Genomic DNA, 27,884 nt, shown 5'->3' with positions numbered 1-27,884 from the left:
AAAAAAAAAAAAAAAAAAAATTCACTGGGAGTACAAATAAAGTTCAATGACTTTGTTCAAAAAAGATCTGTGTGTGTACAAAATATATAAACGTGTACTTAAATGAAATTCATATGAAAAACCTTTGAATATTAGCTCATTTTAAGCTCAATACAATATGGTTGCTAAAAACACAAATGCAGTATTAGCCTATAAACTCTATTGTTCACATCAAGGAAAGGAATATTGACATAGCACCCTGTCCTAGGCTGATCACACCAGTGCATCCCTTCTAGGAATAGCTTTAAAAAAAATTTTTTTTTTTTGCTGTTTTTTTTAGTCTCATTCTGTTGCCTGGACTGGAGTACAGTGGCCACAGCCTCAGCCTCAAGTTCACTGATCCTTCTGCCCCAGCCTCCCAAGTAGCTGGGACCATAGGTGTGCACCACTACATCTGACTAATTTTAACATTTGTTATAGAGACAGGGTCTCACCATATTGCTCAGGCTGCCCTTGAACTGAGCTCAAGAATCCTCTCACCTCAGCCTGGCAAAGTGCTGGGATTACAGGCATGAGCCACCACATCCAGCCAGGAATAGCATTATTTATTTATTTGTCTTAAAGATGTGGGGTGCAATTCAGGGTTAGGGACATAAGTGGTCATCGTACAGGTAGTTTGGGTACCCTTATTGATATTATGTGCCCCCCAGTCCCTGGCAGTGTTCCACTACTGCCAATTCCTTTCTTATAATTATGATAATAGTTCAGAATCCGCTTATGTGTGAATACACGTAGCACTCGGATCTTTGTTTCTGTAGTAAATCACTGAGTATTATAGACTCTAAATCCATCTAAGTTGCTGTGAAGTACATAACTTTGTTTTTTTGAGGCTGCATAATATTCCATCGTGTGTATGTATCACATTTTCTTTATCCAATCTACTTTCGATGGCAACACCCTTGGTTCCATGTTTTTGCTATTGTGAATAATGCTGCAATAAACATGCATGTGCAGGTATCTTTTTTATAAAGTCATTTGAGTTCCTCCGGGGTATTCCCAGAAGGGGGATTGCTGGGTCATATGGAAAGTTGATTTTGAGATCTTTTAGAAATCGCCACACTGTTTTCCACAGAGACTGTACGAGTTTACACTCCCACCTACAGTGGAGAAGCGTTCCCTTTTCCCTGCATCCTCTCCAGCATTTGTTATTTTTTGAGTTATTAATGATGGCCATCTGACTGGAGTTAGGTGGTATCACGGTGCGACTTTAGCTTGCATTTATTTGATGATTAGTGAGGCTGAGCATTTTTTCATGTATCTGTTGGCTGCTCGTATAGCATTTTTAAAGGACATTTGAGTAAAGTGGAGAATACCAAAGGAGGATTACAACAATGGTTGAAACCTCTGGAAACCTGGGGACCTGAGGAATGAGAAACAACTGGCAATGTTTTGTCTGGACAAAGAACAATAAGAAAGACATGATCATTGTCTTTGAAGTAGTGGACAGTCTTCCAAGAAATATGGATTAGATGCTACTTATTAGGCTCCAGAAAAAAGAAAAGAGGACCCAGCTAATATACATTAAAGGGTAGAAGACTTTTGCTTAGGACAAGAATTATTAAAATTTAACAATTGCCTGGTGAGATTGTGAGGTCATGAGCTTTGTCACTGGAAGCATTAAATATGTTGTGATCATCTCTTAAAAAATATTTTTGAGATAAATTCTGCCTTTGGTAGGAGCTGGGATTAGGTATCCTTGAGGTTATCTTCCAGCTTGAGCATGATGCTGAAGATAACTTTACATCCATTAAATTCACTCTTTTAAGTTATTCAGTAAGTGAATAGAAGAGAAAGTGTTAGCAACTACAAAACTACCTATATAGCTTTTTAAGCTTCCTCAAGAAGTTCTTATGGTCTCTGTGGATAGGTGTGCACTGAACCGTTGCAATGGTCATGGGAATATTTCATCCCTTTTCTTGTTATGAATTTCAGTATATTGGAATTCTGTATAATGAATATACATTAGTTTTGAAATCTGAAAATATGAGCTAAAAGAAGAAAATTAATGTTTTATGACTTGTATATAGTCAAAAGCAAGGAGGTGGAGGACTCCAAGAGCAACGCTGAATGTGAAGTTGGTGAGGTGCTGAGCCCCTCCGCCATTGGTGCATTACTTTGACCTAAGAACAGTCTACGTGTCCTCTCTCCCCTGACCTCCCCACTCCCATGTCTAGGTAGGCATCTTAAAATTAACCTGATTTGTCCCCCACCTGTTTCTTTCTCAGCTTTCCCAATCTCAATAAATGACATTTCCTGTTAGTTACGGTCAAAAATGAGGAGTCATTCTTGTTTCTTCTCCTTCCTTCACCCTGTATATAAAACCCACCTTTAGGATCTATTGACTCCTCCTCTAAACTGAATCTAAAACCCGTTCGCTTCTCTCCAGTTTTACTACCATTCCAGCTCGAACTTGTGGGACCACTGCCGGTCCCTTTGATGTTATGTGCCGCCCCCTAATCGCGCCATCCCCTGGCAGTGTCCCACTACTCCCAGTTCCTTTCTTATAGTATTATGATAATAGTTCAGGATCCGCTTATGAGTGAGTACATGTACACTCTTTTTTTTTTTTTTTTGAGTTGGAGTCTCCCTCTGTCGCCCAGGCTGGAGTGTAGTGGCATGCTCACGGCCACCACAGCCTCAACCTGCTGAGCTCAGGCAAGCAAGTAGCTGGAACTACAGAAGCATGTCATCACGTTCGGCTAGTTTTTGTGATTTATTGTAGAGACGAGGTCTCACTAAGTTGCCCAGGCTGGTCTCTAACCTCTGGGCCCAGGCATTCCTCTCGTCTCAGCCTCCCAAAGTGCTAGGATTACAGGCTGAGTCACTGAGGATGTGTGTTTTTTAAGAGGGGGACTCTTATAGAGCAAACAGCTTCTCAGGTGGGCCTCTCTCCTATGGGAACACAAGCAACAGGGTTTCTGTTTTGGCATCCTGATAGATGTTTAGTAGATCTGTTGCTAGACATAGAGAGTTTAAGGTTGTTTTTTTTTTTTTTTTTTTTAGATTAAAGAAATAAAGTTTGGCTCAGCCTGTAATCCCAGCACTTTGGGAGGCCGAGATGAGCAGATTGCCCGAGCTCACAGGTTCGAGACCAACCCAGGCAACTTGGCCAGACCTTGTTTCTACAAAAAAGCAAAAAACAAAAATAAAGTTTATTTAGAAAGTAAATTAGACAGAGAGAGAAAGAGAAAGAGGAGATTCACCTCCCCAGGGTAGGGGAGGGAGCCAAAGCCAGGAAGCATGGCCCAGCCGTAGCTCAAAGAGCACATGGCCGCACCATAGCTTAGCAAGGCAATGGCCGCCATGGTGGTCGAGAGTTTCAGTTTTATCTGAAGCGGTTTCTAAAGGCAAGCCCCTTCTATTCTGATGCCCTGTTCAAATTTCTAGGATTAGTGAAGAAAGAACTTATTAAGATCAGCTTATGTTGCACTCTGAAGATAGTGTTTATATAGTTTGTTTATACAGCTTTATGATATTTTAGGATCAAAGATTTTCTTTAGTACAAAAATATTTATTATTATACTATCAATATTATTAAACCACCATAACACTTATTATAGAAATTGATATCAAACAAAAATGTTTGAAGTAACAAGGCATTTGAGATTTAGAAAAAGAAAAACTACAAGCACCTGTTGGAGAAAATGATGATAGATGGTAATATTTTTCTCAAGAATCTCCCAGCAGCTGTGCTTACACTCAGTTTTCTAAGCTGAACGGAGGTCTATTCAGATCTTTTATTTCACCCTCAGGAGTTTTCACTTCCTCTTGTTTAACACAGCCGCAGTCAAAGATTATGTTTAAGAGAGAAAAACAGACTGATGATGAGTGAGAACCAATTTGACATCTGTGTAATCATGTTTTTGAACAAGAGGTCACAGCAATCTCGTTGATTATGGAAGCTAGCTTTTTTGGCACGTTAATCTTAGTTTGAAAATGGCAGTCTACTCATGCTATCAGACTAAATAATAAATGTCAATTTCCTGCCAACTTCTGCTGATGGTAGCTTACATTATTGTTGCCACACAGCATTTTGAAACATCAATTATATGTTTCACAATTTTTTTCAAAGCAAAAAGTGTTCAAAAAATCTCTAGTGAGAACCTGTTTCAGGTATAATATTCTTATGACCCAACTGAAGATTAGTTTTATTACTGGAGTCTAATTATTTATTCAGATTTTCAAGGGTAACCAGTAATTTTTTTAATCTAAAAAAATAAGCAAGCTAAAGAATGGTAAATATAATAATTCATAATAAAAACAAGCAAAACTAATGCCTCAATGACAATTCATATTGAAGCAAATCTTAACACAGTATTTGAGTTAGAATATGACTGAGATCCACATAAACACAATAACATGGCTTCACATTTCCCTTTGCAGATCATGAAAATTTAAAAATTACAAAGAAGAATGACTTCTGCGTATCAGCTTTTGCATTCACATTATTAAAAGCATCCACATATTTTTATTCTTTCTTTTTAATTTTCTACTTTAAATATGTGGGGTACAATTCAGGGTTAGGCATACAAATGTTCTTTATGCAGGTGCCCTTGTTGATGAGGTGAGCACCCTCCGCTCCTGGCAGTTTCCCACTACCAATCCCATGCCCGCCCTCCCCTGGCAGTTTCCCACTACTACCAATCCCTTTCTTATAGTATTACGATAGTTATTCAAGATCCGCTTATGAGTGAGAACATGTAATACTCAGTACTTTGTTTCTGTGATAGATAACTCAGTATTATAGCCTCTAAGTCCATCTAAATTGCTGCAAAGTTTATAATTTTGCCCTTCTTTATGACTGTGTAATATTCCATCGTGTATATGTACCATATTTTTTTATTCTTAAATTCTTACAAAATTTTTACAGATTCATGATTCCCCTAATCCTCCCTAATCCTTCCAACACCATAAAGTCTATTTTTAATGACTCTTAATTGGAGCTTGCTTTTATCAGTATTTTATGTTATATTTATGATATATACAATTTACTTAATACATATATTATGTAATTACATTTTTATAATGGCTGTGACATCAGGCCATGACAATGGGAATACTCTGTGATTAATAATGTCTCTGTTTTTATTTTAAGCATTCTGGAATGTCAAGCACTATAGGGAGAAGGCTGAGGAGTGACTTTTACTGTGTTTATGCAGTAGATCTGCATTTAATTTCATTCACTAGATGGGACAAAGTGGGGGTGAGAACATCATTTGGTTCTAATTCTAAAGGTGAAAATCAGATGTAGTAAAGATGATCTGGGAAATTTCTTTGAATATAAGTACTATCCAATATTATTTTGTGAATATTAACTTCTAGGTGACTTTACCAGTATTCCAATTCTTAATTGGTCAATGTTTTACTGTGTTCATTTCATTCTCCAGTTTTTTTACATAGGGTGATGGTAACACAATAACAATCCATGTGATGATCCACTTGAGTAATATTTACCCCTTTGCCAAACTACCAGGAAACTCTTATAAACACACCGATCATTCTTTTTAAGGGTTAACTAATCTAAATCTCAAGACTGGTAGTTTCAGGGCTTGCCATTCTTGGGTGGATTGCTTTCTATTTCTCCTTCCCTCTTTCTCGCCTTCCTTTCCTGCTTTTCTTCCAGCAGAACAGTTAAATGACATAGAATTTGGAACCCAGATTTTGTTTTTTGCCATCTTCTTTTATCTCATTTAATTGTGTTTTTAAGATTTGCCAATATTCCACTTTTACTGTGTAATATTGATACCATTAAGACTGTGTTTGATTATAGTCCATATGCTTGGTTAACACAGAAGGAGAAATAAGGTACTACTGGGGAAAACTTTAGACCCATCAAGTAAAACTATTACTGTACACAAAGCTGTGAATATTGAATGATGAGTGTTTATCTTTTATTTTCAAAATTATCTTCTTATTTAGATTTAGCAAAACGAAAGGCAGGCTGGGCTCAGTGGCTCAACCTGTAATCCCAGCTCTTTGGGAGGCTGAGGCAGGGGATTTCCTGAACCTGCAGGTTCGAGACCAGCCCCGGCAACTTGGCGAGACCTTGTCTCTACAATAAATAAATAAAAAATTAGCCAGGCATGATAGCGCGCACCTGTAGTTCCGGCTACTTGGAAGGCTGAGTCAGAAGGATCGCCGGAGCCCAGCAGGGTGATGCGGGGGTGGCCATGAGCATGCCACTGTGCTCCAGCCTGGGCAACAGAGTGAGACTCCAACTCAAAAAAAAGGAAAGGCAGATGCTCCCTTTTAAAGTACATACACATATTTAAAAGCATCTTCAACATGCAAGTCATTCTGTTAGGCCCTGAGGCTATAAATTATCATTAGAAAACCTTCTGAAACAGGACTTCTCTCTCTCAGATCTGTTTTTTTTTCTCCTTTATTTAAAATAGTTAGAGAATTCCCTTCTTCTGTAAAAGGATTTCCAAGAAATGTTGCATATATTTGTAAGAACTCTTTTTTCTAAATACTAATGTCAGTCTCCTAAGATTCATGTCCACGTAGGGGCTAAAAGGTCATAACAGCGTTCCCAGATTTCAGTGCCAGATGTATCTGCATGGCAGATTATGCAGACCCAAACTGATTCTAACATCTGGTTAAATACTTTCAACACCAGGTCTTAACCATGTGTAAATACAATTAAGAGTAAATGGGAAAATAATCGATCATCTTCCCTTTTTTTGGTTCTATTTACAATGTAAATAACTACTTTAAAAGTACAAATTTTATAACTGGATTAAGAAGATTAGCGGTTGAGGGGGACACACCTTATAAACAAAGGTACCTGAATAATGAACATTTGTATAACTAACCCTGAATTGTGCCCTACATCTTTAAAAGAAAAAAAATTAAAAGTAAAAAAAATTTAAATAAAAGAAGATTAGCTATTTATTTCTAGGCAATTGCCACATGGTGGAGAACATAATGCAATGCCTAGAATTTATTGCAGGCTACATGGGAATGTAAATAGGGGAATAAGAATTCAGAGAATGATCACTTTCGGTTGAAAGCATTAAAGAAAGCTTCTTAGGAGAAATAGAATCATGAGTCTTGACGGGAAGGAAGAGATTCAATAGGTGTAGTTAGCAGAGAGGATATCTCAGTCAAATGAAGACAGTAGGGGAGATCCCAAGGAATAATGTGAACAAAAGCAAAGAACTGGAAAGAGGCCAAGTATTTGAAGGGAGTAAAACATAGATAATAGAGGTATGTGGTAAAATTAGTAGGTACCCTGGAAAGCCAGGTTAGGCTAAAATTTAGGGAACCTGGAATCTAAATTATAGGACTTTGTACTCTGTACTGTTGAATAAAATCCAGTGACACACTGAAAGTGATTTTTCAAGGGGGACCTTGACAGAAACATATAAATGATAAGTCTGAACTGAGATAGGAGAAGTTGGAATGAAATAAACCTAAATGATAGGTTATTTTCCAAAGAAAGAACCAAAGCTATCTATGGGGTTGTGAGTTATAGGGAAGAAGTTAAAGAAGACTGCAGTTGAATTTGGATGCCTAGGAGAATGACCGTATCATTAGAGCAGCAAATCAGGAAGATTTAGTCTTCCAGGTGGAAAGTGAATACAAGTTTGGAGTTATTGTATGTGAAATGACATTAGACTCCTAAGTGAAATAGACTTTTCAATATGTGATACTGAATAAAGATGATTATTTGTATCTGTTGGAATAGGTGAGATTCCCAAAAGAGGAAATATGAAGACTGAAGAGTATAAAGTCAAAGACAGAATTTAGTTACAAAACGGAAGGTGAAACTAGAGCCAGAGAAGAACAGAGACAAACTGTCACAGGAAGACAATCACTTGTGGGGACTTTTGGAAGTGGGGAGTATGGATATCCTTGTCTTGTTCCTAGGACTTATTTGTTCCTAAACTTGGGGGGGGGGAAGTATTCCAGTCTCTCATCATTAAATATCTTAGCTGCATGTTTGTTTGTTTGTTTGAGTTGGAGTCTCACTCTGTCACCCAGACTGGAGTGCAGTGGCTGCTCTCGGCCACCGCAGCCTCGACCTGCTGGGCTCCGGCGATCCTTCCGCCTCAGCCTTCCAAGTAGTTGGAACTACAGACGCATGCCATCATACCTGGCTAATTTTTGTGGTTTATTGTAGAGAAGAGGTCTCACCAAGTTGCCCAGGCTGATCTTGAACCCCTGGGCTCAAGCAATCCTCTTGCCTCAGCCTCCCAAAGTGCTGGACTTTCATGCTGAGCCACCGTGCCCAATCAGCTGCATGTTTTCTATAGGAACCCTTTATAAGGTTGAGGAAGTATCCTTCTGTGGCTAGTTTACTAAGAGATTTTTATAAATAAATGTTTTCAAATGGTTTTTCTGCATTTATTGGTTTTATCATATTTTTTCTTTTTTTAGACATCTGATTAACTTCAAGGTCATGATATATTATCCTTTTAAAAAATGTTGCTGGGTTATATTTGCTAAGAAATAATTCTATTTCTATTTTTAAGACAATCTGTATCTAGGTTCATTTGAGATATTGGTCTGCAATTTTTTCTTTTGTAATGTCTTTAATTTTGGGATCAGGGTAATGCTGACATCAAATATATACATATATATTTACATACATACATCAAATAAATACATATATACATATATATATATATATATATATATATATATATATAAGAATGCCCTTTGTCCCCTGTTATTTTCCAGAAGAGTTTGTGAAAGATTGGGTACTACCTTTTCCTTAAATTCCTAGTGAAAGCATCTTGGACTAGAATTTTCTTTGTAAAAAGATTCTTTATTTGTGATTAGATTATAGAGCTCTTCTGAGTATTTCTGTCAATGAGTTTTGCTTGTTTGTATCTTTTAAGAACTTTGTCTCTCATTTAAATTATCCAATTTTTTGGGATCATGATGTGCATATTATTAACTTTTCATTGTTTGTAGAATCTATTGTGACATTTCTCCTTCATTTTATTTACGTCTATTTTCTATTTATCTCACCTGTTCTTTGTTTTATTTCTCTTTTTCTGCTTTCCTTCACAATCAGCATTTTTAAAAAATTCCATAAAGTGGGTATATTTTGGGATAGAAAGAAGGGAGATGGGAGCTCTCATGCATCAAAACTGAAATTCCCTTGACAAGGCGAGACATGAGTTCATAAACTGAGGGTAAAAAAATGTCATATTGTATAGAAAAGGCTTCGAATATTTGTTTTAGGAGGTCTCCTAAAAAAAAAAAAAAAAAGAGAGGCCGGGTGTAGTAGCTCATGCCTATCATCCTGGTACTTTGGGAGACTGAGGCAAGAGGATTGCCTGAGCCCAGGGGTTTGAGACCAGCCTGGGCAACTTGGCGAGACCTCACTCTACAATAAATCAAAAAATTAGCTGGGTAAGGTGGCACACACCTATAGTCTGTAGTCCCAGCTATTTGGAAGGTTGAGGCAGAAGGACTGCCTGAGCACACGAGGTCGAGGATATGGTAGACATGAGCATGCCACTGCACTCCAGCCTGGGCCACACAGTCAGATACCAACTCAATAAATAAATAGATAAATAAATGAATAAATAAATGATCTACACTAATGTATGTATTTCTAAGTATTAGTGAAGGCCCAGGTGAAGTAAACATGTAAATCATAATAATATTTGGCTAACTAAGAAATATGATGCTCAGATCTGAATATCTACCTCTATAGTAGACCCTAAAAATTGGAAAGTGTGAAAAAAAATTTTAGTGGAACTGCAGTGGTGATTAGGTTAGTTCTTGTTTTATTTTTAGTTTAAATAAGATCCTACTATATTTTCCCTCACTAAGGTAGAAGATGTTTGCTTCTTTTAGATGATCAAATTTTTTTCTGGGAGTCCAATTTTGAAATAATTGGCAGCTGTCTTTTCTAAATTTCTAAATTTTCTAAATTTCTAAATCCTTGGCTGATTACACAAGGCAGATGAGCGCTAGTGATCTTGAATATGAGCTGAATGTTTTCCCATTGTCTAATAGCTAAGTTATCTGAAAAGTCAGAAGAAGGTGGAATAGCTAGAAGAAGTTTGTATTGTTGACTGGGTATAAAATGAATGGAAAATTGGCAAGCCAGCTGGATGTTTTGTGGAACTAATGGTTTTAAAAACATATTTGGTTTTGGAAACATATTTTCTAGACTAGGATAATTATTCTTTGAACTGATTACAGTTTGTATTGTATTCTTTTTGTTTGCAAAAACTGTGATTGCTTGAATCGTGTAATGAAATATGAGTTCAGTAAAAAAAGCTCAGTTAATTGATCTAAGTCCCTCTTTGTCCACAGATGTTATTTCGTTTACATATTGAAAATCTATGTAATGAAAGATGAGAAAATTACAGTATTATAGCAGTATTTTATATAAATTGCGTTCGCAATTACAACCTGGTTCTCAGAATAAATTTTTTTGACACACCGCAACTTTAGCAGTAGTAGAGGAACATTTTGTGAGAAAAACTGATGTGGCTAGTTTCTGTAGACAGAAAAAATAAGCAAAAGTAAACGGGACCCATTGTATTCCAGCAGTGACCACTAGAGTGTAGAACAGCATAGAAGACTCGACCCTCTGGGGTGAGAGTGCCAGGGTTTGAAACCTATCCCAACAATTCATGAGCTGTATAATCCTGGACAAGTTGCTTAACCTCTTTGTGCTTCAGTGTCATCATCTATAAAATGGAAAAACAATTTTATCTCATAAATTTGATGTGAATATTAGATTCATTAATACATGTAACAGGCTTAAAGAGAGGTTGGTGCTTGGAATATATGCATAAATTGTAGTTATTGTTTCTGAGGTGAAGAAAGGTTAGTTAGACTGTGTGCATTTTCAATAAATTTGGGTTTTAACATATTAAAGAATGTCTAAATTTGGTATTCTGGGTCCCAAATGTATGCACATTTGATAATTACCTTACAAAGGTAGTAGGGATAAAAATGCCAAAAGCCATCCATGTGAATGTGACTTTTATAGACAATTTAAGGTTTTATCTTGTATGTTATATTGTCTCGGTCAAAGATAGCAATCAATTTTTCAAATACAATTTTAATGTTAGTCAAAGGAATTATAATTATGTTTCCACATGTGTATCCTAAATCAACTCTATGATTTTTAAAAATAAAATATCATTAAGTACTAAAAAAATCAACAAGGCACTAATTAAGGCAAATTCTGTGTCCTTTAGAAGTGACAAAAATTAACATCATGACCTGGATAACTCTTGGCATAGTAGGTGAATGGTAAAGGATGTAGGAAAAATACCCTGAGGTTAAAACCAAACTATAGTACAAAAAAAAAGAAAGAAAGAAGCATTGAATGACACTCGCCATGGTAGGCGATGACCCACTGTCTATCAAATACTATCTCATTTATTTTCTGTTCCAAATCTATAACATAGGTATATTCTATCCCTATTTTACAAAACTCAAGTTCTCAGAGTTTGACTTCAGCAGTTCTTTAAGGTTGCTTCAGAGTACAGCTGAGGGTCAGATTCCAGTCACTGGATTCCAAATCCCAGGGACTCTCCAGTGCACTTGTTATCTACCAGAAGTGATATGTATACCACTCAACAAGTTTAGTACAAAAATTACAACTAGTTTACAAAAACACCGCTTCCCTAGTTTTTCAATGTCTTATAGCTCAACTAGTTTTATATCTTTGCATCTTTTCCATTGCATTTAATTCTAATAAGAGTGTGCCATCAAAACTCATCCTGAAATAACCTATAAACCCCCATAGATCTCTTTGCTTTGATGAATGGTGAAGGGTGGCTCCACCAGGTGTAAGAGTGGAAAGAGTGACGTCCTTGCTGCTAACTAGTTATTTCACATTGGTGTAAGACATTTCACAGTGCCGAAGTCCCTCTTTGAATTCATACATTGAAGGAAAAGTAATCGATGATCTCAAATATTCATTCATTCCATCTCTTGATGCTCTTTTCAATGCATCAATGATATAATCAATCTACACTGACTTTTTCTGAAAGCCCAGAAGTTCAAGGACAGATCAGTTTCCTAGGAACCTGATTCCCTGTTGGAATACTACAGCCACTTGGAAACCCCCAGGGTTTATAGTGACTCTAGACACAGGATTCTGTTATAAGTGAACCCAGAATCAGTTTTTAAAGGTCATATAAATTATTTTCAGTTTGTATTTAAGACTTCTGATTTTTCTTTTCCATGTTTTCCACAGGACTATTTTACAAATGTAAATAGAGAGTTGAAAAAAGATGTCAAGCAAGATTACCACCTAGAATATGCCATGGAAAACAGTACACACACAATAATCGAATTTACCAGAGAACTGCATACTTGTGACATAAATGACAAGAGTATAACGGTAAGGAATCAATGAGTAAATGCGTTCATGAATAAAGTGTATATTTACACTTGTGAAATAATTTGCAGAATAAGAGAAAGAGAGATTTAGAATAATCTTTGACAACAAAGTCATATAGTCTTTTTTGGAACATATATATATATATACACCAAATTTTATTTTATTTTAGAGGTGAGGTACAAGCAAGGATTTACTGCATAAATAAGTTACACACAGGTGATGTTTGGGCTTCTAGCTGGCCCTCTCTTCCCCTGATAGTGGACTAGGTGCCCAGTGTGTTGCCAAGTGGCCTCCCTGACCCCCGCTCTCTCCCCTAGCAGCGTTCAGCATCTGCCAGTCTCAGCCTCATGTTTGTGTGTCCAGTGTTCAAGTCTCGCTTATGAGTCATGAGACATGTGGTCTTCAGTTTTTTGTTTCTATGATACTTCACTCTTATGGTTTCTATGATACTTCACTCTTATGGTGGTCTCCAACTGCATCCATGTTATTGTGAAAGCTATGATTTTGGCTTTATGGCTCTTAATAGTCCATCAAATGTATATTTCCACTTTTGATGGGCTGCTGAGTTGGTTACATGTTTTTGCTGTTGTGAATAGTGCTGCAATAAACATACATGTCTTTTTGGTAAAGCAATTTATGTTCTTCTGGGTATATTCCTAGAAGAGGGATTGCTGGGTCGTATGAAAGTTCTATTTTTAGTTCTTTGAGAAATCGCCATACTGTTTCCCAAAAAGGTTGAAATAGCTTACATTTTGGGGAATATTTTTGAAATCTTTTTTAGAAGCCCTCCCAAATCTAAGACTATGAATTTCAATAAAGACAATTTTGGGGTGAATTTAACATTTTGAAGAGCTCCTAAAAGCTTTTATGATTTATCTATAACACATTTTAGTTTCTTCTTTGTAAGGTTTGAAAATAGACAATACATAAAAACTTGAAGAAATGTATTACCCAAGAGTGAATTGTGTATCGGATATTAAGATATAACTCATCTGATTTGTAACTGATCCATCTTTGTAAACCTCTGAAATCAAGATGAATAGTTCACTGATTGTAATTGCCTATTGGCTTATTACACAAGAATTCTTATTTTCAGACTTCATGCAAAAATTAATCTCTTTATGCACATGCAAATTAAATATTTAGAGAATATATCATTTGTGTGATACTTTGGAAATTTCCATGAATTACTTGGATCAACTTTATTTTGCATAAACCAATACAATTTTCTTTTTTATTTGGTAAATTAAAGCTTTAAAAATAGGAATGTAAAAAATATGAAGTAGTTCTGATTAACATTCAGCATTACAAGTCAAAGGAAGAAAAAAACACATACAAAGAGATGGATCACTTTTTCTGTAACATACAGTGCAATTATACTTTAATTGGAATAATAATTATAGTCATTTGACTTATTAAGACTATAGCAAAGAGAACATTTAAAATAAATAGCTTTTGCTTTGTTAGTTATTTTCAAAGTTCTTATGACAAAGACTTGGCAAAAGCACCTTTATATGTGGGAGTACTGAACAGTTCTTTACTGCAAACCTTCTCTGCTCACAGCCCTTTGGGCACTCTGAACTGGTTGCTCAATGGAAAATAGTTTTATCTGACAGTACTTTCTCTAGTTGGGGCACCCCAGTCCCTTGGAAATTCCCAAGATTCATAAAATGACTATATATTGACTCTAGAATAATAAACAAACCCAGAATCAGAAATCCTTCTGTGTTAACACTTTCTGAAAATTCATACATGTGGCTAGGCTAGTGCCTAAGGAAAAAAGTTCATTGTGAAAAGAAAAGTCTTAAGGTCATTTACATTTTTATTGTATTTATTTATTTTTCCTGAAATTTTCCATGGTATTAAAACAAGTTTCAACTTTCCAAAGACCTTGCTACTTCATAGGAATATTTGCTTGTTCTGTAGTAGTTGCTAGCTTAAAGTTCTGACAAGACAATGATTGTTTTTATTATTGAAACAATAAACAATAATGTTTTATATTTATAAAAACAATAAAAGCTTAATTACTAAGTCAATTGTCCTTCATTCTGTTTTGGAATGCTTAATCTTGTGTGTAGAGAGAAACGATTCCTTCCAAAAAGTAACTCATCTATTGAATTTCCTGAATAATCAAATTTACACAGTTAATGTTAGAGACCATGTTGAGAACTTCAGATGTCATTATTCTCCTTTGTTTGCTTCTATATCTTGCTGAAAATAGAGTTTTTAAAACTCAACTCCATCGTGAGAAAAGTGTTCTCATGAGACATAATCATGCCCATGTCTGATCACCAGGATAGCACTGTGAGAGTGATCTGGGCCTACCATCATGAAGATGTGGAAGAAGCGGGTCCCAAGTACCACGACTCCAACCGGGGCACCAAGAGTCTGCGATTGTTGAATCCTGAAAAGGCCAATGTGCTGTCTGTAGACTTGCCATCCTTTGACCTGGTAAATCAAGACGTAAGTGTTTTTACGTTTCATGGTTAGAGGGGTGGGCTTATTGACAGTGTATAAGAGAGTTTTTGCTTACATTGTTGTACTTCATAGCATGTCAGGAGAATATGATTTTGTGTCTTCCTTCCCTTTTTATTAAGACAGGTTCCAATCCCAAACAAAGATACAACATATTGGTGCCAAATGTTTAAGATTCCTGTGTTCCAAGAAAAGCATCATGTGATAAAGGTATGTGATTCACTCATAGGCTAAAACTAATTTGGATCAGTGAAGGAAGAAATGGATGTCCTTAATACAAAAACAGTAAAAAAAAAAAAGTAGAAATGATTTTTCATTCCATAAAAGTTATTTAGAGAAAGAAAGAATTGGCTTGACTGACCCATACAGTTTTACATCTGAAAGCTTGGATTATACCTAGTATTTTGGTCATCCCTTAGTTATACCTGCCAAAGGTAAGAAAGTACCGATATGCATTTGAACACTGCTAGCTATTATTTTGCGCAGCATATCTACAATTTGAATTTCAGAAATTGCAATTCAAAATACTATATTTACATATTGATAAATTGTATCCAGAAAGGTTATTACATTTTCCACCAATGATGTTTGACGATATCTGCTTTATTGAAAATACTGAATAATGTTATAAGGATCATTTTTTAAAAAATAAAAATTAGTGAATTTCTAAAGAATTTTAAAAATACAGAATTGGGTAATAAATAAACCCACTTAACCTGTGGCATACAATTCCTTTCCACCCCGTTGGGATGAGCCTTCCAAAAGGTTTGCATGTAGTTAGTAAATGAACAGTTTCTTTAAAAAAAAAAATTGTAAGCCTTGGCTCTGTGGTGGTCATTGTTGGCAGTTCCACAGAGGTTGAAGGTGTGATCTGTGCTGTCAAAGAACTTACAGTGAGACTGGGAGAGACATGGCCAAGACACAAGAAAGAATAAGCTAGAATTAAATGGTGCATATGGAATACTACACACATTCAGAAGACCAGATAGTACTGCCTTTCTGTCAGCCTCCAGACTACATTATAAAGCAGTGTAGCTAGGAACAAACTTCTAAACTCTGGAACCTGGAAGGAAATACGTGGGTTTGAATAGCAGATCCACCCTTTAATTAACTGTGTACTCTCAGGTAAGTCACTCTGGGGTAAAACTGTAACCCTATGTTTCCTCATCTGTAAAAAATGGACACTTTCCCTACCAACCTCAAAGCCTTTTAGCAGAGATGGAAACACTGAGCACATTCTACAAACTGACTTAAATTTGTTAATTTCAAGAGTATTTGTCCAATTGCACAGATCTGCCTTTTGTTTACAGAATGATTCATAACTACATAGGCTAAAGGGGCAGTTTAGAGGAATGTTACTGAGTTAGTACGGAGTCCCAAATATTTGTAGGATATTTTTGCAAATAGGAGACTTACCAACAGTGACTGCATTTACTGCATTTCTACTTTGTGAATGTGAAAGAGGGATGCCAATTCTAGTCCTAGATACTTAATAAAGTACATAAGTCCTTCCTTTATGCCAATGACAAGTCTTTTTAGAAAAGAGACTGTTATATTTACACATACTCTGTGTCGTATATTGCTGTGTGTCAGTTGCAGTAAAGTTAATCAGAACCTGACTTAAGAGGCAAAAGTCAGACTGTAGACTCAGAAATGAAAATACATTTTTCATAAAATAGATCCTTTATTTATTTTTTTAGCAAACATTAATTGATAGGATATGCATTCCTTACCATTAATACAGTTTTGTTTTCATCATTATTAGTGCTAATAATTGAGTTGAATGAAATAATAATTTTCTACATTTAAACTAGGTCAGGATATGTTCCAACCCACTATATAGGATATGTGCTTGGTAATTCCCTTAATATTCTTAGCTGACTTTCCTTTAATAAACATAATAATACTCAAATAAGTGGGCTTAGAATGAAGTACTTTGGGGAGCACATTACTGTCTTCACTAGACATTTGCATCAAGAGGGAGCTTACTGACATGAAGAGCTTGGGAGCATTTTTGCAATGCTTGGAGGTCTATCAGACAGTATAAGTTCTTTATCTTGGGCAAGAGGGGATTTGAGGGGGAGACAGCATGTCAGAGAAGTGTTCATGCAGATTTTTGTTGTTGCAGGGACAGAGGTGTGGTGGCTAGAATTTAAAATTCTGTTATTACACAAGATTACTGCCTACAGGACATTTTCCCGATCTTGTTAAACTGTAAAATATCTTAAAATTCATTAAATATTGTGAAACATTTTTCTTGTAAATAAACTCAAATAGGATACAAAAAAAAAAAGAAAGTTCTACTGTAAAAATAATTTTAAAATATTTAGGTCATTTAAGTGGTTTTAAAGCAGTCTTTTTGTTGTTGTTTTTGTTTTTTGAGTCAGGATCTCACTCTGTCACCCAGGCTGGAGTGCAGTGGCATGATCACAGCTCACCACAGCTACAACTTCCTGGGCTCAGGTGATCCTTCTGTCTTGGCTTTCCAAGTAGCTGGAACCACAAGCATGTGCCATCATTCCCAGCTAAGTTTTTTATTTATTGTAGAGATGAGATCTCACCAAGTTGCGTTGCCCAGGCTGGTTTCGAACCCATGGGCTCAGGCAATCCTCTTGCCTCCACCTCCCAAAGTGCTGGGATTACAGGCATGAGCCACCATGCCTGGCTATCAGTTGATTCTTTCATCTCAGTCTCCCTAGCAGCTGGAACTACAGGCACGTGCCACCATGGCCTGCTATTTTATTTTATTTTTTTTAGAGATGAGGTCTTGCTATGCTGCCCAGGCTGGCCTTGAATTCCTGGACTCAAACAATCCTCTCTCATCGGCTTCCCAAAATGCTGGAATTACAGGTGTGAGCCACCATGCCTGGCTTAAGGCAACCTTTCAAAAGCAGTTTTAACTTGCACCTTGTGCCAGATTTTAATAAAATTTTAATGAAGTAGAATTAATAGGTCTAGGACTTACCTTAAGAAACTATCTAACTTCCATTCTCTTTTTCATAGTAGAGACGATTTCTAATAATTTAAGAAAATTATTTTGGAAAAGCCATCAGTTAAGAGCTTATCCTTATCCTTATTTTATGTTTCACAATTTACTGTATCAAAAGCTTCAGTTTTTCTCTAATACAAACAAAAATACTTTCACAGAAAAGAGAACATTGCTTTCCTATTGTATTATGTGGTATGTCATTTGCAGTGAGTTTTAAGAATACTCATTACAATAGTATTGTGAGAAATCAGTTTCATTGTATGAACTCTTCATTTAATTTGTGCCCCAAAGCACAAAGACGGTGATGCTGGCCATTTGGATTGCCAAAGGTAAACCATCAAATGCTTTTTTTTAAGTGAAAAGGACGAAGTTCTCAACTTAAAAACATTGTATGCTGAGGCTGCTAAGAGCTACAGTAAGAACAAATCTTTTTATCCATGAAATTGTGAAGAAGGAAAAAGAAGTATGTGCTAGCCTTGCTGTCACACCTCAAAATTGCAAAAGTTATGGTCACAGTGTGTGATAAGTGCTTAGTTACGATGGGAAAGACATTAAAATTGTGGGTGGAAGACATGAGCAGAAACATGTTTTAACTCACAACAACGTGCTGCACCAGAAAGGGCTGAGCCTGTACAAAGACTTTGGCAAGGGATTCCCTGAAGCAACTGACACTGAGCCATTCGCAAGCAAGGGATGGTTGCACAGACTGGAATACAGGCCAATAGTAGCCTAACGTTTCATTGCAATGCCTATGTTATTCATGTCACTCCATCTCTTGACGTGGACGATGTATCATTGAACATTAACCCAAGAAGGGTGAGTACAGCACAATAAGATATTTTGAGAGACCACATTCACCTAACTTTAATTACAGTCATTGTAATAATTGTTTTAGGTTATCGTTAGTTATTATTATTAATCTCTTACTAAGTCTAATTTCTACATTAAACTTTATCATAGGTATGCATGTGTAAAAAGAAACAAAGTATATACAGGGTTTGCAGTTTCAAGCATCCACTCCACTAGAGGTTTTGGAATGTAACCCCTTGGATAAGGGAGGACTACTGTATACATTTTATAGTTATAATCACTATAAGGCTAAGAAAATAAAATGTATCAGTAGTTTCATGAGAATGACGAAATTAAAAAAATTAATTGCATTTTAAATTAAATTTTAATCATGTAAAAATTATTTGCTTCTAAAATTATGAGATAAGGTAAATAGTGTCTGAAATTATTAGACATATAAAATATACTTGAACGATTTCATCTGTAAAAAAATTGGGATCATAATAAAATTATTGGTTGTTCCTGTTCACATGTGATTCCAATTTATTAATTTGTATTTTGATTCTTTAAAAAAATGCCTAAAATTGTGACTTGAAAATGTGTGTTTTGTTAGATGACAGCATGTCACACTTGCAGGTGGATATGGAAATTGTAGAAAAAGAATATTTTTGGTGACTGATATTAAAACTTGACCAGGCATGGTGGCTAGCCTGTAATCCCAGCACTTTGGGAGGCTGAGGTGAGAGGATTGCCTGAGCCCACGGACCCGAGAACGGCCTGGGCAACTTGGGACCTCATCTCTACAGTAAAAATAAAAAAATTAGCCAGGCATGGTAGCACACACCTGTAGTACCGCTACTTGGAAGGCTGAGGTGAAAGAATCACCTGAGCCCAGCAGGTCGACACTAGGGTGGCCGTGAGCGTGCCACTGCACCACTCCAGCCTGGGCAACAGAGTGAAACTTCAACTAAAAAAAAAACAAACAAACAAACCACACTTCTCATCTGAGATTATCTCTGTGTCAAACACTAGAGACCCATTCTCCAGCCCATCTCTCCATAATTCAGTATAACTTTCTTTAAGCTTTACCATAGATGTAACTTTACTCTAAATGTAAAAATTTTAAGAGACAATTCTACCACACTCCTTAGTCAATAGTAATGTCATTGTCAAGACTAGTAAGTCATGCTTGGATATCTGGTAGAAACTGGGGTTATAATTGGTTTAACACACTGCTTTGTTTGAGGGGCTTTTATTATCAAGGATTTCTCCTCATAAACCAACTACTCCTAATTCATCTGTTTAAATGTGGTGTGTCTTATTCCATTCGATAAATACCTGTTAATGGCCTACTATGTTAAAGAAAAGAGGAAAACAAAAAAACAGCCACCCAAAATCATTCTTCCTTAGTCCTCTCTTTAAAGGGCTAGCTTTTTAAAAGGGAAACTAAACCTCATGCTGTGGGAAAAAGGGAGGGGTTTCTGCGATTGGATATGTGGTCGGGAGGGGTTTCTGCGATTGGATGAATTTCAATCCAGGTTTGAATTTCTTCTTTCTGTGATTGGAAGTGTGGTCAGGAGGGGTTTCTGCGATTGGATGAATTTCAATTCCAGTTTTGAATTTTTCTTTCCATTTAGTAGTCCTTAAACTATGGGAAAGTGATTGCCCACCCACAGCTCGATCTTCTCATGGAAATGGAAATGGTGTGTTCCTTCTGAGATTGTTTAGAGTAAGGACTCAACAGGAGTTTTGCTTTTATTTATTTGTTTATTTTTAGCACTCAGCACAGTATCTCATCCTTAGAAAATTATTAATAAACCCAATTATTATTATCAGGCTATTTATATTTTCAATGTTGTTCTCTAAAGACTTCTTTTTTTTTTCTTTTTTTGTGAAACGTAGTCTCACTCTGTCACTGAGGCTGGAGTGCAGTGGTTTGATCACGGCCATCGCAGCCTCGACCTGCTGGGCTCCGGCGATCCTTCCACCTCAGCCTTCCAAGTAGCCGGAACTACAGGTGTGTGCTACCACGCCTGGCTAATTTTTGATTTATTGTAGCAACAGGGCCTCACCAAGTTGCCCGGGCTGGACTCGAACCTGTGGGCTCAGTCAATCCACTCGCTTCGTTCTCCCAAAGTGCTGGGATTGCAGACTGAGCCACCGAGCCCAGCCTCTAATGACTTCAATGAAAATTACTATTTAGTGAGGAGGCCCAGAAAAGAATGAATAGAGCATCATGCTAAAAGGCTGACCATTGCTGAGCTTTAGGAGAGGATTCCTCTTACCAGTTATGTGACCTCAGGCACATTATTTACCTCTTTGTGCCTTAGTTTCCTCACCTGGAAATTGGTGATAATAACATATCATAGCGTAACATAATATGTCATAAAGGCTGTTATGACTATCAAGGGAATCAAATGAGTTTAGTATTCATAATGTATTTAGAACAGTGCCTGTCACATAATGTCAGTTAACCAAAGTAAGCAAAGTAAATAAAATTTTTGTAGATCACTAGCAATATAATATTGCTAAGCTATTGATCATCTTGTTAGGTTTCTGGGCTGCTGAGGGATCCCAAACAAGTCAACCCTTTCCAGACAAAGTTCCAGATAAAATCCAGATTGTCAATCGTTTCGTTTTAGGAAGTCACCTTGAAAACTTTCTGCTTTGGAGAAATGTGGGGTTAGAGAAATCTGAGAACACTCTCATCATTCTCTTCATATCGCTATAAAGCTTTACTTTATCGCTTGTTACTTAACAGAGCATCTTTTTTTTCATGAATTTTCCTTGCTGCTATTCTCTTCTTTCGGTGGCACTCATAAATCTCAACGATTCGATTTGGGGATGTTTCCTAGGACATGAAAGTCTAAGAATTATTGACACTGAATAGCCATAGAATGAATGTCCTTGGAGCCAGAGCACTGTAGAACCGTGAAATAGTGACTCGAAAGTGGATTTTCCTATACCAGGCACATAACATGAACATTTGGCTTAATAGACCATGTTAAATGGACATTGGTGCCTGGTTTCCCTATTGTGTTCCTTCCTTTTTAAGAAAGAAAAAAATGCCATCAAGAAGAGAACTGTATCATAAACACATTTCTGGAGTGTTAAGTGTGATAGAAGATTTCTGTTTTCTGAAAATATGTCAGCCTTCAGGGATAAATTTAGTAAACTGTGGGAATCTGAGCATGTTGTGTCAAACTTCATGGTTTTACAGCTATTAGAATTAGCTCTTCTTTGACACTATGTCTCTTTCCCTTTTTTTCCTGAAATGATATTTTAAAATATACTTTAATTGATGCAACTTTTATCCCTGAAAGAAATAGCATTTTGGTTTGTTATCAGGATTCATCTCCACAGACTCCCTACTTGAGTTCTTACTCTTTTTTCATTGGTTCATCTTCTGTTTCACTGTATCACATGGGAGACTAGTAGATGTTGGCTAGTGACTGTTAACAGAATGGTTCTTTGTGTTTTCACCCATACAAATTCCAATTCTGTATAATTTCTTTTTCCTCACTGATGTCTCCCTTTTATTCTTTACTAATGTAACCATATTTTCTAAAGGCAAATGGTTCCATCTTTACATAGATCTACTTACCATGTTGAAGCAAATTAACTTTCACAATATACCTCATGTGAAAATACTTACCACTCCTTTTAAATACATTTCAGCATGATTCTTGGTTATTCAATTTGTAGTACCAATGGTTTACCATTATACCTGTGGGTTTTGTCATCAGTTGACAAAATGGATGATTTTTTACATTCTCGAAAAAGTTCTGTTGTAAAATCAAAAGAATACCTTTCTTTGGGAATTTGTGCTACGGTGTTTACAGATGCCAAAAAATTATATCCCTATGTCCAAGCATATCTTAAGTTTTATATATGTTTAATTAGAGAAGAGATGAAAATACTTGGACATTTACTGTGACTGATACTATAGCACTGGGTAGAAAAAGAGTTGCCTCTAACAGTACTGAATTGACTCAAATTAGTCCATTTTAAAGATTGCTGACTTAGCACGTTCAATGTTGTGAAGCACATTTTAGATTCTCTTGGGCCACGTCTACTTCACAGAAACATTGGCGATTGTCTAGCTACATGGGTGTTCTTAAAAGTCATTTGAGAGTACAAGGTAATTAAATTTGCTTTAAAAGCATGTCTTTTCATGGAAGTGATTTATTGCTGTCACTAATTAGCTTTCTGACCCTAGAGAAAGTACTTAACCTCGTCTGCTCCTCAAATTCCTTGTCTGTAAGCTAAAGGGATTGAACCAGATGATCTCAATTGGCTCTTTCTGCTTCTAAATACCTATGACTTGATGAAAACAAAAAGTGAAGTCTGTACTGGGGGTTGGAGGCCTCAAGGTCTGAGTTGCTGGCATGCTTGCCCAGGGCATACCGCAGTGAACATGCTTAGGACCCGTGACCTCCCTTGAAGTTCAAAGGTCTCTTTCTTTACCGCCTTGGGCACAGACTCTCTTAGCATAAGTTTTGAGGTGTCCTAATCCTTTTGAGGGAATTTCAAATTTTCCCAAACCCCTACTAGAATCCAGAGCGTCTAGAGACATCTGTGGCTGCTTGGTCTGTTGATAGAAAAATACTCGGTTTTTTAAAAAGAGGCTCATTAGACTTTCTTATTGCTATAAACCACTCACTTTTTAATCTTAAAATTCCCATGTACTTAACTAAACTTGTTATTGATATTATTTAAAGACTGTTAAGATTCTGGAACAACTGCTTATATAAATGAAAATGTAAAGCATTCACATCAAATCAAAGTGTGAAACCACAAATCTTTACAGTACCCATATTATCTAGTAGCTCTGGCATTGTCTACGGGCTAGGACCACATGGTTCAAATCTTGGCACCACAACCGATCAGTGTGGGATTCAGGACAAGCTGTCTAACTTCCTTGAGTCTTAGGTTGCCATCTGTACAAAGGGCTAATAATAGAATTTGCCTCAAATGTTAACTGTCATCAAATGAGATAATATCTGTAGTGTATTTGCATGTTTGGCATGTGTTAGATAGCCCAATAAGTACTGGCTATATTTCCAATTTGTTTTGGTTTTCAAGTACCTCTTACATCATGGAGATGATGTCATTTTAAAATGAAGATAAAAATTAAGAGTGCCAGGGTGACTAAGGCTTTCCTGCGATGGACTGGTACAGGATGGGTCTAGAGATAGGTAGTGATGATATTTTAACTCTGTTTCTCATTCACTCAATAACATTGGGCAATCTAAACTCTCAGAGACTGCATCTTTAGTTGCAAAGCCGGAAAAATAATTTTCAGTCAAGACTAAATGAATACAAGTGAGAACACCTGTTGTATAGTAGACTCGTAATTGCTGTTTCCTTCCCCTGAAGGGACTTATAGAGATGGATGACTAAAACTTCATCTAGTGTTTTCTCATACTTAGAGTCAGGGCTACATTGAAATGATGATAGGCAATAAATCTTTATTTTATTCTGAAGAAAAGATTCCCTGGGAATTAGATTTCATAGCTTGTTTCCATTCCTCTAACCCAAATGAAATTTAAGCTAATTTCCTCCTGTTCTTGGCTAAGTAAGGATAAAAACCAACTGGTGACAATCCTCTGGGAAATATTCTTTCACATTCTTAGGTCACTTATTAACCTTCTGTTCTATGACCTTAAATAATGCCATTTCAACGTACATTAAACAAATTTTTTTTTAGTTTTTCTTCTATCACCCAACACTACTTCAATCTCATATCTCTTTCAAGTAGTACGAAAGATACAACAGAAAAGCACTAGCACATTTTTGTAATTATTTATTATAAAAATTAGTAAATGCTTTAATTAGCAGTACTTTTTTTGAACAGGTATTAAGATATTTTTGTTGTGTTCTATATGTTGATGGTACAATAAGATTAAGAGGTATGATAACATTGTTTGACTTTTACTTACACTCAGGGAAGTATGTATTATTTTTTTCCTGCTTTAATTCACTATCTCGTTCGATTTTCACAGTCTCCTATAAGGTAAATTGCATTACCACCACTTTCCAGGTGAACACACTGGGTGGAGCATGGCAAGCTAAAATAGCTTGCTCAACTTGACACAAATTAGGTGAAGAAGAGCTAAGGTTTGAACACAGGTCTCCCTAGCAATACTAGTGAACCTTTCTGTATAAAATTTCGCTAGCCCAGGCCTTATGACTTTTTTCAAGATACATGTGTCACAGTGAAAAATAATCCGCGTGGCAGATGTCTAAAAGTTTATATCACCACAAGTCCTTTGAGAAAACGTCTCAGAGCTTGGACTACCTTTTATTTTTTTGACAGCTTTATTGAGGTATCATGGATATAAAAAGAACTGCTCACGTGTAATGTATATAATCTGATGAGTTTGGATATATGCAAACACTTGTAATGCCGTCACCACAATCAAAGTAATAGACATATTCATCACCTACCAAAGTTTCCTTATGGCCCTTTGTTTTCCTGTTATGGTAAGAACACTTAACGTGAGATCTACTCTCTTTAACAAATGTTGAAGTGAACAATACCATATTTGTGCCAGGCTACTTTTAAGTCCTACAGAATATAGATCCAGGGCTATGTGACCAGGCCCCACCAGAATCTCCAGAGACATTTTGTTTAAAGGTCCTGGGAAGTGACTAAGACCCAGTCAGATGGCATTTTTTGGTTTTGTTTTGTTTTTGTTTTTACCCTAGGGGTTGACAAAGTCTCATTAATGATGGATGACACATAAGAAGTTTCATTTGTAATTTAGGAAGTTATTTAAATAAGATTAGAGTTAAGATGATTAGGCTAAAGCTTATGCGTATGACAACAGAAAGGAGCAAAATGTTAAATCTTGGAGAAGATATTAGGGGGAAAGGATTTGAAATAACTTCAGTGGAAAGAAGTTAATGAGTCTGCTAATCTTATTGGACATGCTGATAGCATAAGGATCGTTGGAAGCAAGCCAAAGTCTTCTGTTTAAGCTGAGTTAAAAATCTTCTCAGAGTAGCGTGAAAAGAATGGTAGTGGACTGTTTTATTCCCACTATCATGGTCTATAAACTGACTTGTGAGAGGAAATACTAACATTTTCCTTTGCCATTAAATTTATGACAAAATGCCTAGAGCAAAGTACTCTACGACAAGAAGAGACGGCTCAGAGAGGCCTAAGAATCAGACCGAGAGTCTGGATTTTAATCTTACCTTAACCACTGGTCAGCTGAAAATGAATGTGACTACACTACAGCTCCTCTCAAGAGATTGAACCCATGTCAATAACACAACCCAAAGACTATAAACTTGTAAAACTGAGAGGTTTTCCTAAGTGATCTTTAACCCTTAAAATTCTATGGCGTCTTTCATTAAATATTAGAATTGACAAAGCGGTGAGTTGATAAAATAAATTTATAAGTATGTATATATTTATCAAATAAGTTATAATAAAAGATTGTCTTAAAAATTATAAAAGGAATGCAGATAATTTTTGTATGTTACCGTGGGATATAGCATGCCAGTTTTATTTTTATGTCTATTTTCAATGTAGAAATGGTCTACTTAACAAAACAGGCTGACATTTGGTACCCTATTGATGCAAAATAATATGTTGTGTAGTTTTTATGAAGGGAACTTTTAGTAATTCACAGAAATTACTGATTACTAAAGAAAGAATACATGGAAATTCACTTCTTTTATTTATTTATTTATTTTTGAGTTGGGGTCTTACTCTTGTCGCCCAGGCTGTAGTGCAGTGGCACACTCACGGCTACCCCAGCATCGACCTGCTAGGCTCTGGTGATTCTTCCGCCTCAGCCTTCCAAGTAGCTGGAACAACAGGAGTGCACTGTCGCATCCGGCTAATTTTTTATTTTATTGTAGAGACAAGGTCTTGCCAAACTGCCGGGACTGATCTCGAACCAGAGGGCTCAGGCAATCCAGGAAATTCACTTCTAATAAATGAGATACTTTGTATTCAAGTTTTAAAAACTCATACATCAGAGTATAGTTTTTCACAACTTCAGTCAAGTCATAAAAGGCTGCACAGCTGTATTCTTTAAAATATCAAGACTCTCTTGGGAGACATTTAACAGAAATGTATTTCAGATCATACATGAATTAAATATTTTAGAAAGAAAAAGTATTATACTTGCAAATCAAAAATATTATAGTTGAGCCTTGCTTCACTGAGTCATTGTTGTATTTTTCTTGGTTCATAAACTGGGGTGCATGTTAGAATTATCTGAATCAGAATCTTGAGAGATGGAATCCAGTCCTTTGTGATGGTAGTGGTTGTTGCTGTTATTTGGAAAAGTTCCCCAAGTGACCCTGATACAAACCCCCTGTTGAAAAGTATTAAATTATTACAATTTATTATTAATTTCCCAGGAGACTGTATTTAAGTTATATTTTATAGTGCCTGGTAAAATGCCCTCCATATTAATGCATATTTTATCGTAATGCATGTCCTCCATATTAATGCATATTTTATAGTAATAAGCTATTTTGTTCAACAACTATCATAAAGAGTGACTACACATAGAATGTCTACTATTGATTTGCCCGGTGTTAGCTGTCTGCATGTGAAAAGCTCAGCAGTTTGTGGTCTGGAGATTGTCTGTTTCTTGACAAAAGTGGAGAATCAAAAACAGCAGCTGTCTCCTGGAGCCACAGCTGACTTTCATCATAACATCTGAATGAAGTCAAATATAAAGGATAATTTCTTCTATGAAAGGGAATAGACTTATGTTCTAGTGAAATGTATACATTGAAGTTAGCATTGTGCATTAATGTTTATAATGTAATGGACCCATTTTTGAAACTATATACTGAAGGCCACCTCACTGACTTTAAAGTGCATTCCATTACCAATAAAGAGAGCTCTCTTCATACTGAAATCTCACTGAATTGCTCTGGGTGGAATTGTAAAACGTAAGTAAAGACAAGACCATGTGAATAACTGTTAGCAAGTGTGCAAATGCAACCATAGCTTCTTAGCCTTTAACCTAGCTTAGCCTGAGGAAATCTTGAAAATATAGGAGAGACCCTTTGGTTTATGGTGTGTTTCAGAAATCAGACGTGTACTCCATCTACACACTATGTATAATATATATGCGTATAGTGCATATATATGCATATATGTGCATATATATAAGAATTATTTATATACATAGTTTGTGAGACAGGATTTCACTCTGCTGCTCAGGCTGGTCTTGGATTCCTGGCTTAGGTGATCCTCATGCCTTGGCCTCTTAAAGCACTAGGATT

At 36.3% G+C, this 27,884-nt stretch overlaps 1 protein-coding gene across 1 annotated transcript in view; it reads left to right on the top strand.

The window, feature by feature from the left end:
* Positions 1–11,912: 11,912 nt before the first annotated feature.
* MOXD1 (monooxygenase DBH like 1) overlaps positions 11,913–27,884 on the top strand; it is a gene marked incomplete at its 3' end in the record, with an annotated part of 63,887 nt that continues 47,915 nt past the window's right edge. Inside the window, exons 1-3 of the mRNA XM_008058610.1 lie at positions 11,913–12,370; positions 14,666–14,833; positions 14,972–15,055. Coding sequence (XP_008056801.1) covers positions 12,293–12,370; positions 14,666–14,833; positions 14,972–15,055 — 330 coding nt within the window. The remainder of the gene's footprint in view (positions 12,371–14,665; positions 14,834–14,971; positions 15,056–27,884) is intronic.

Source organism: Carlito syrichta, unplaced genomic scaffold (genome assembly GCF_000164805.1).
Source record: "Carlito syrichta isolate Samal-C Ts95f unplaced genomic scaffold, Tarsius_syrichta-2.0.1 Scaffold303504, whole genome shotgun sequence".
Classification (NCBI taxonomy): Eukaryota; Metazoa; Chordata; class Mammalia; order Primates; family Tarsiidae; genus Carlito; species Carlito syrichta.
The sequence above is the reverse complement of the archived record's forward strand: the minus strand, read 5'-3'. Positions and strand labels throughout refer to the sequence as shown.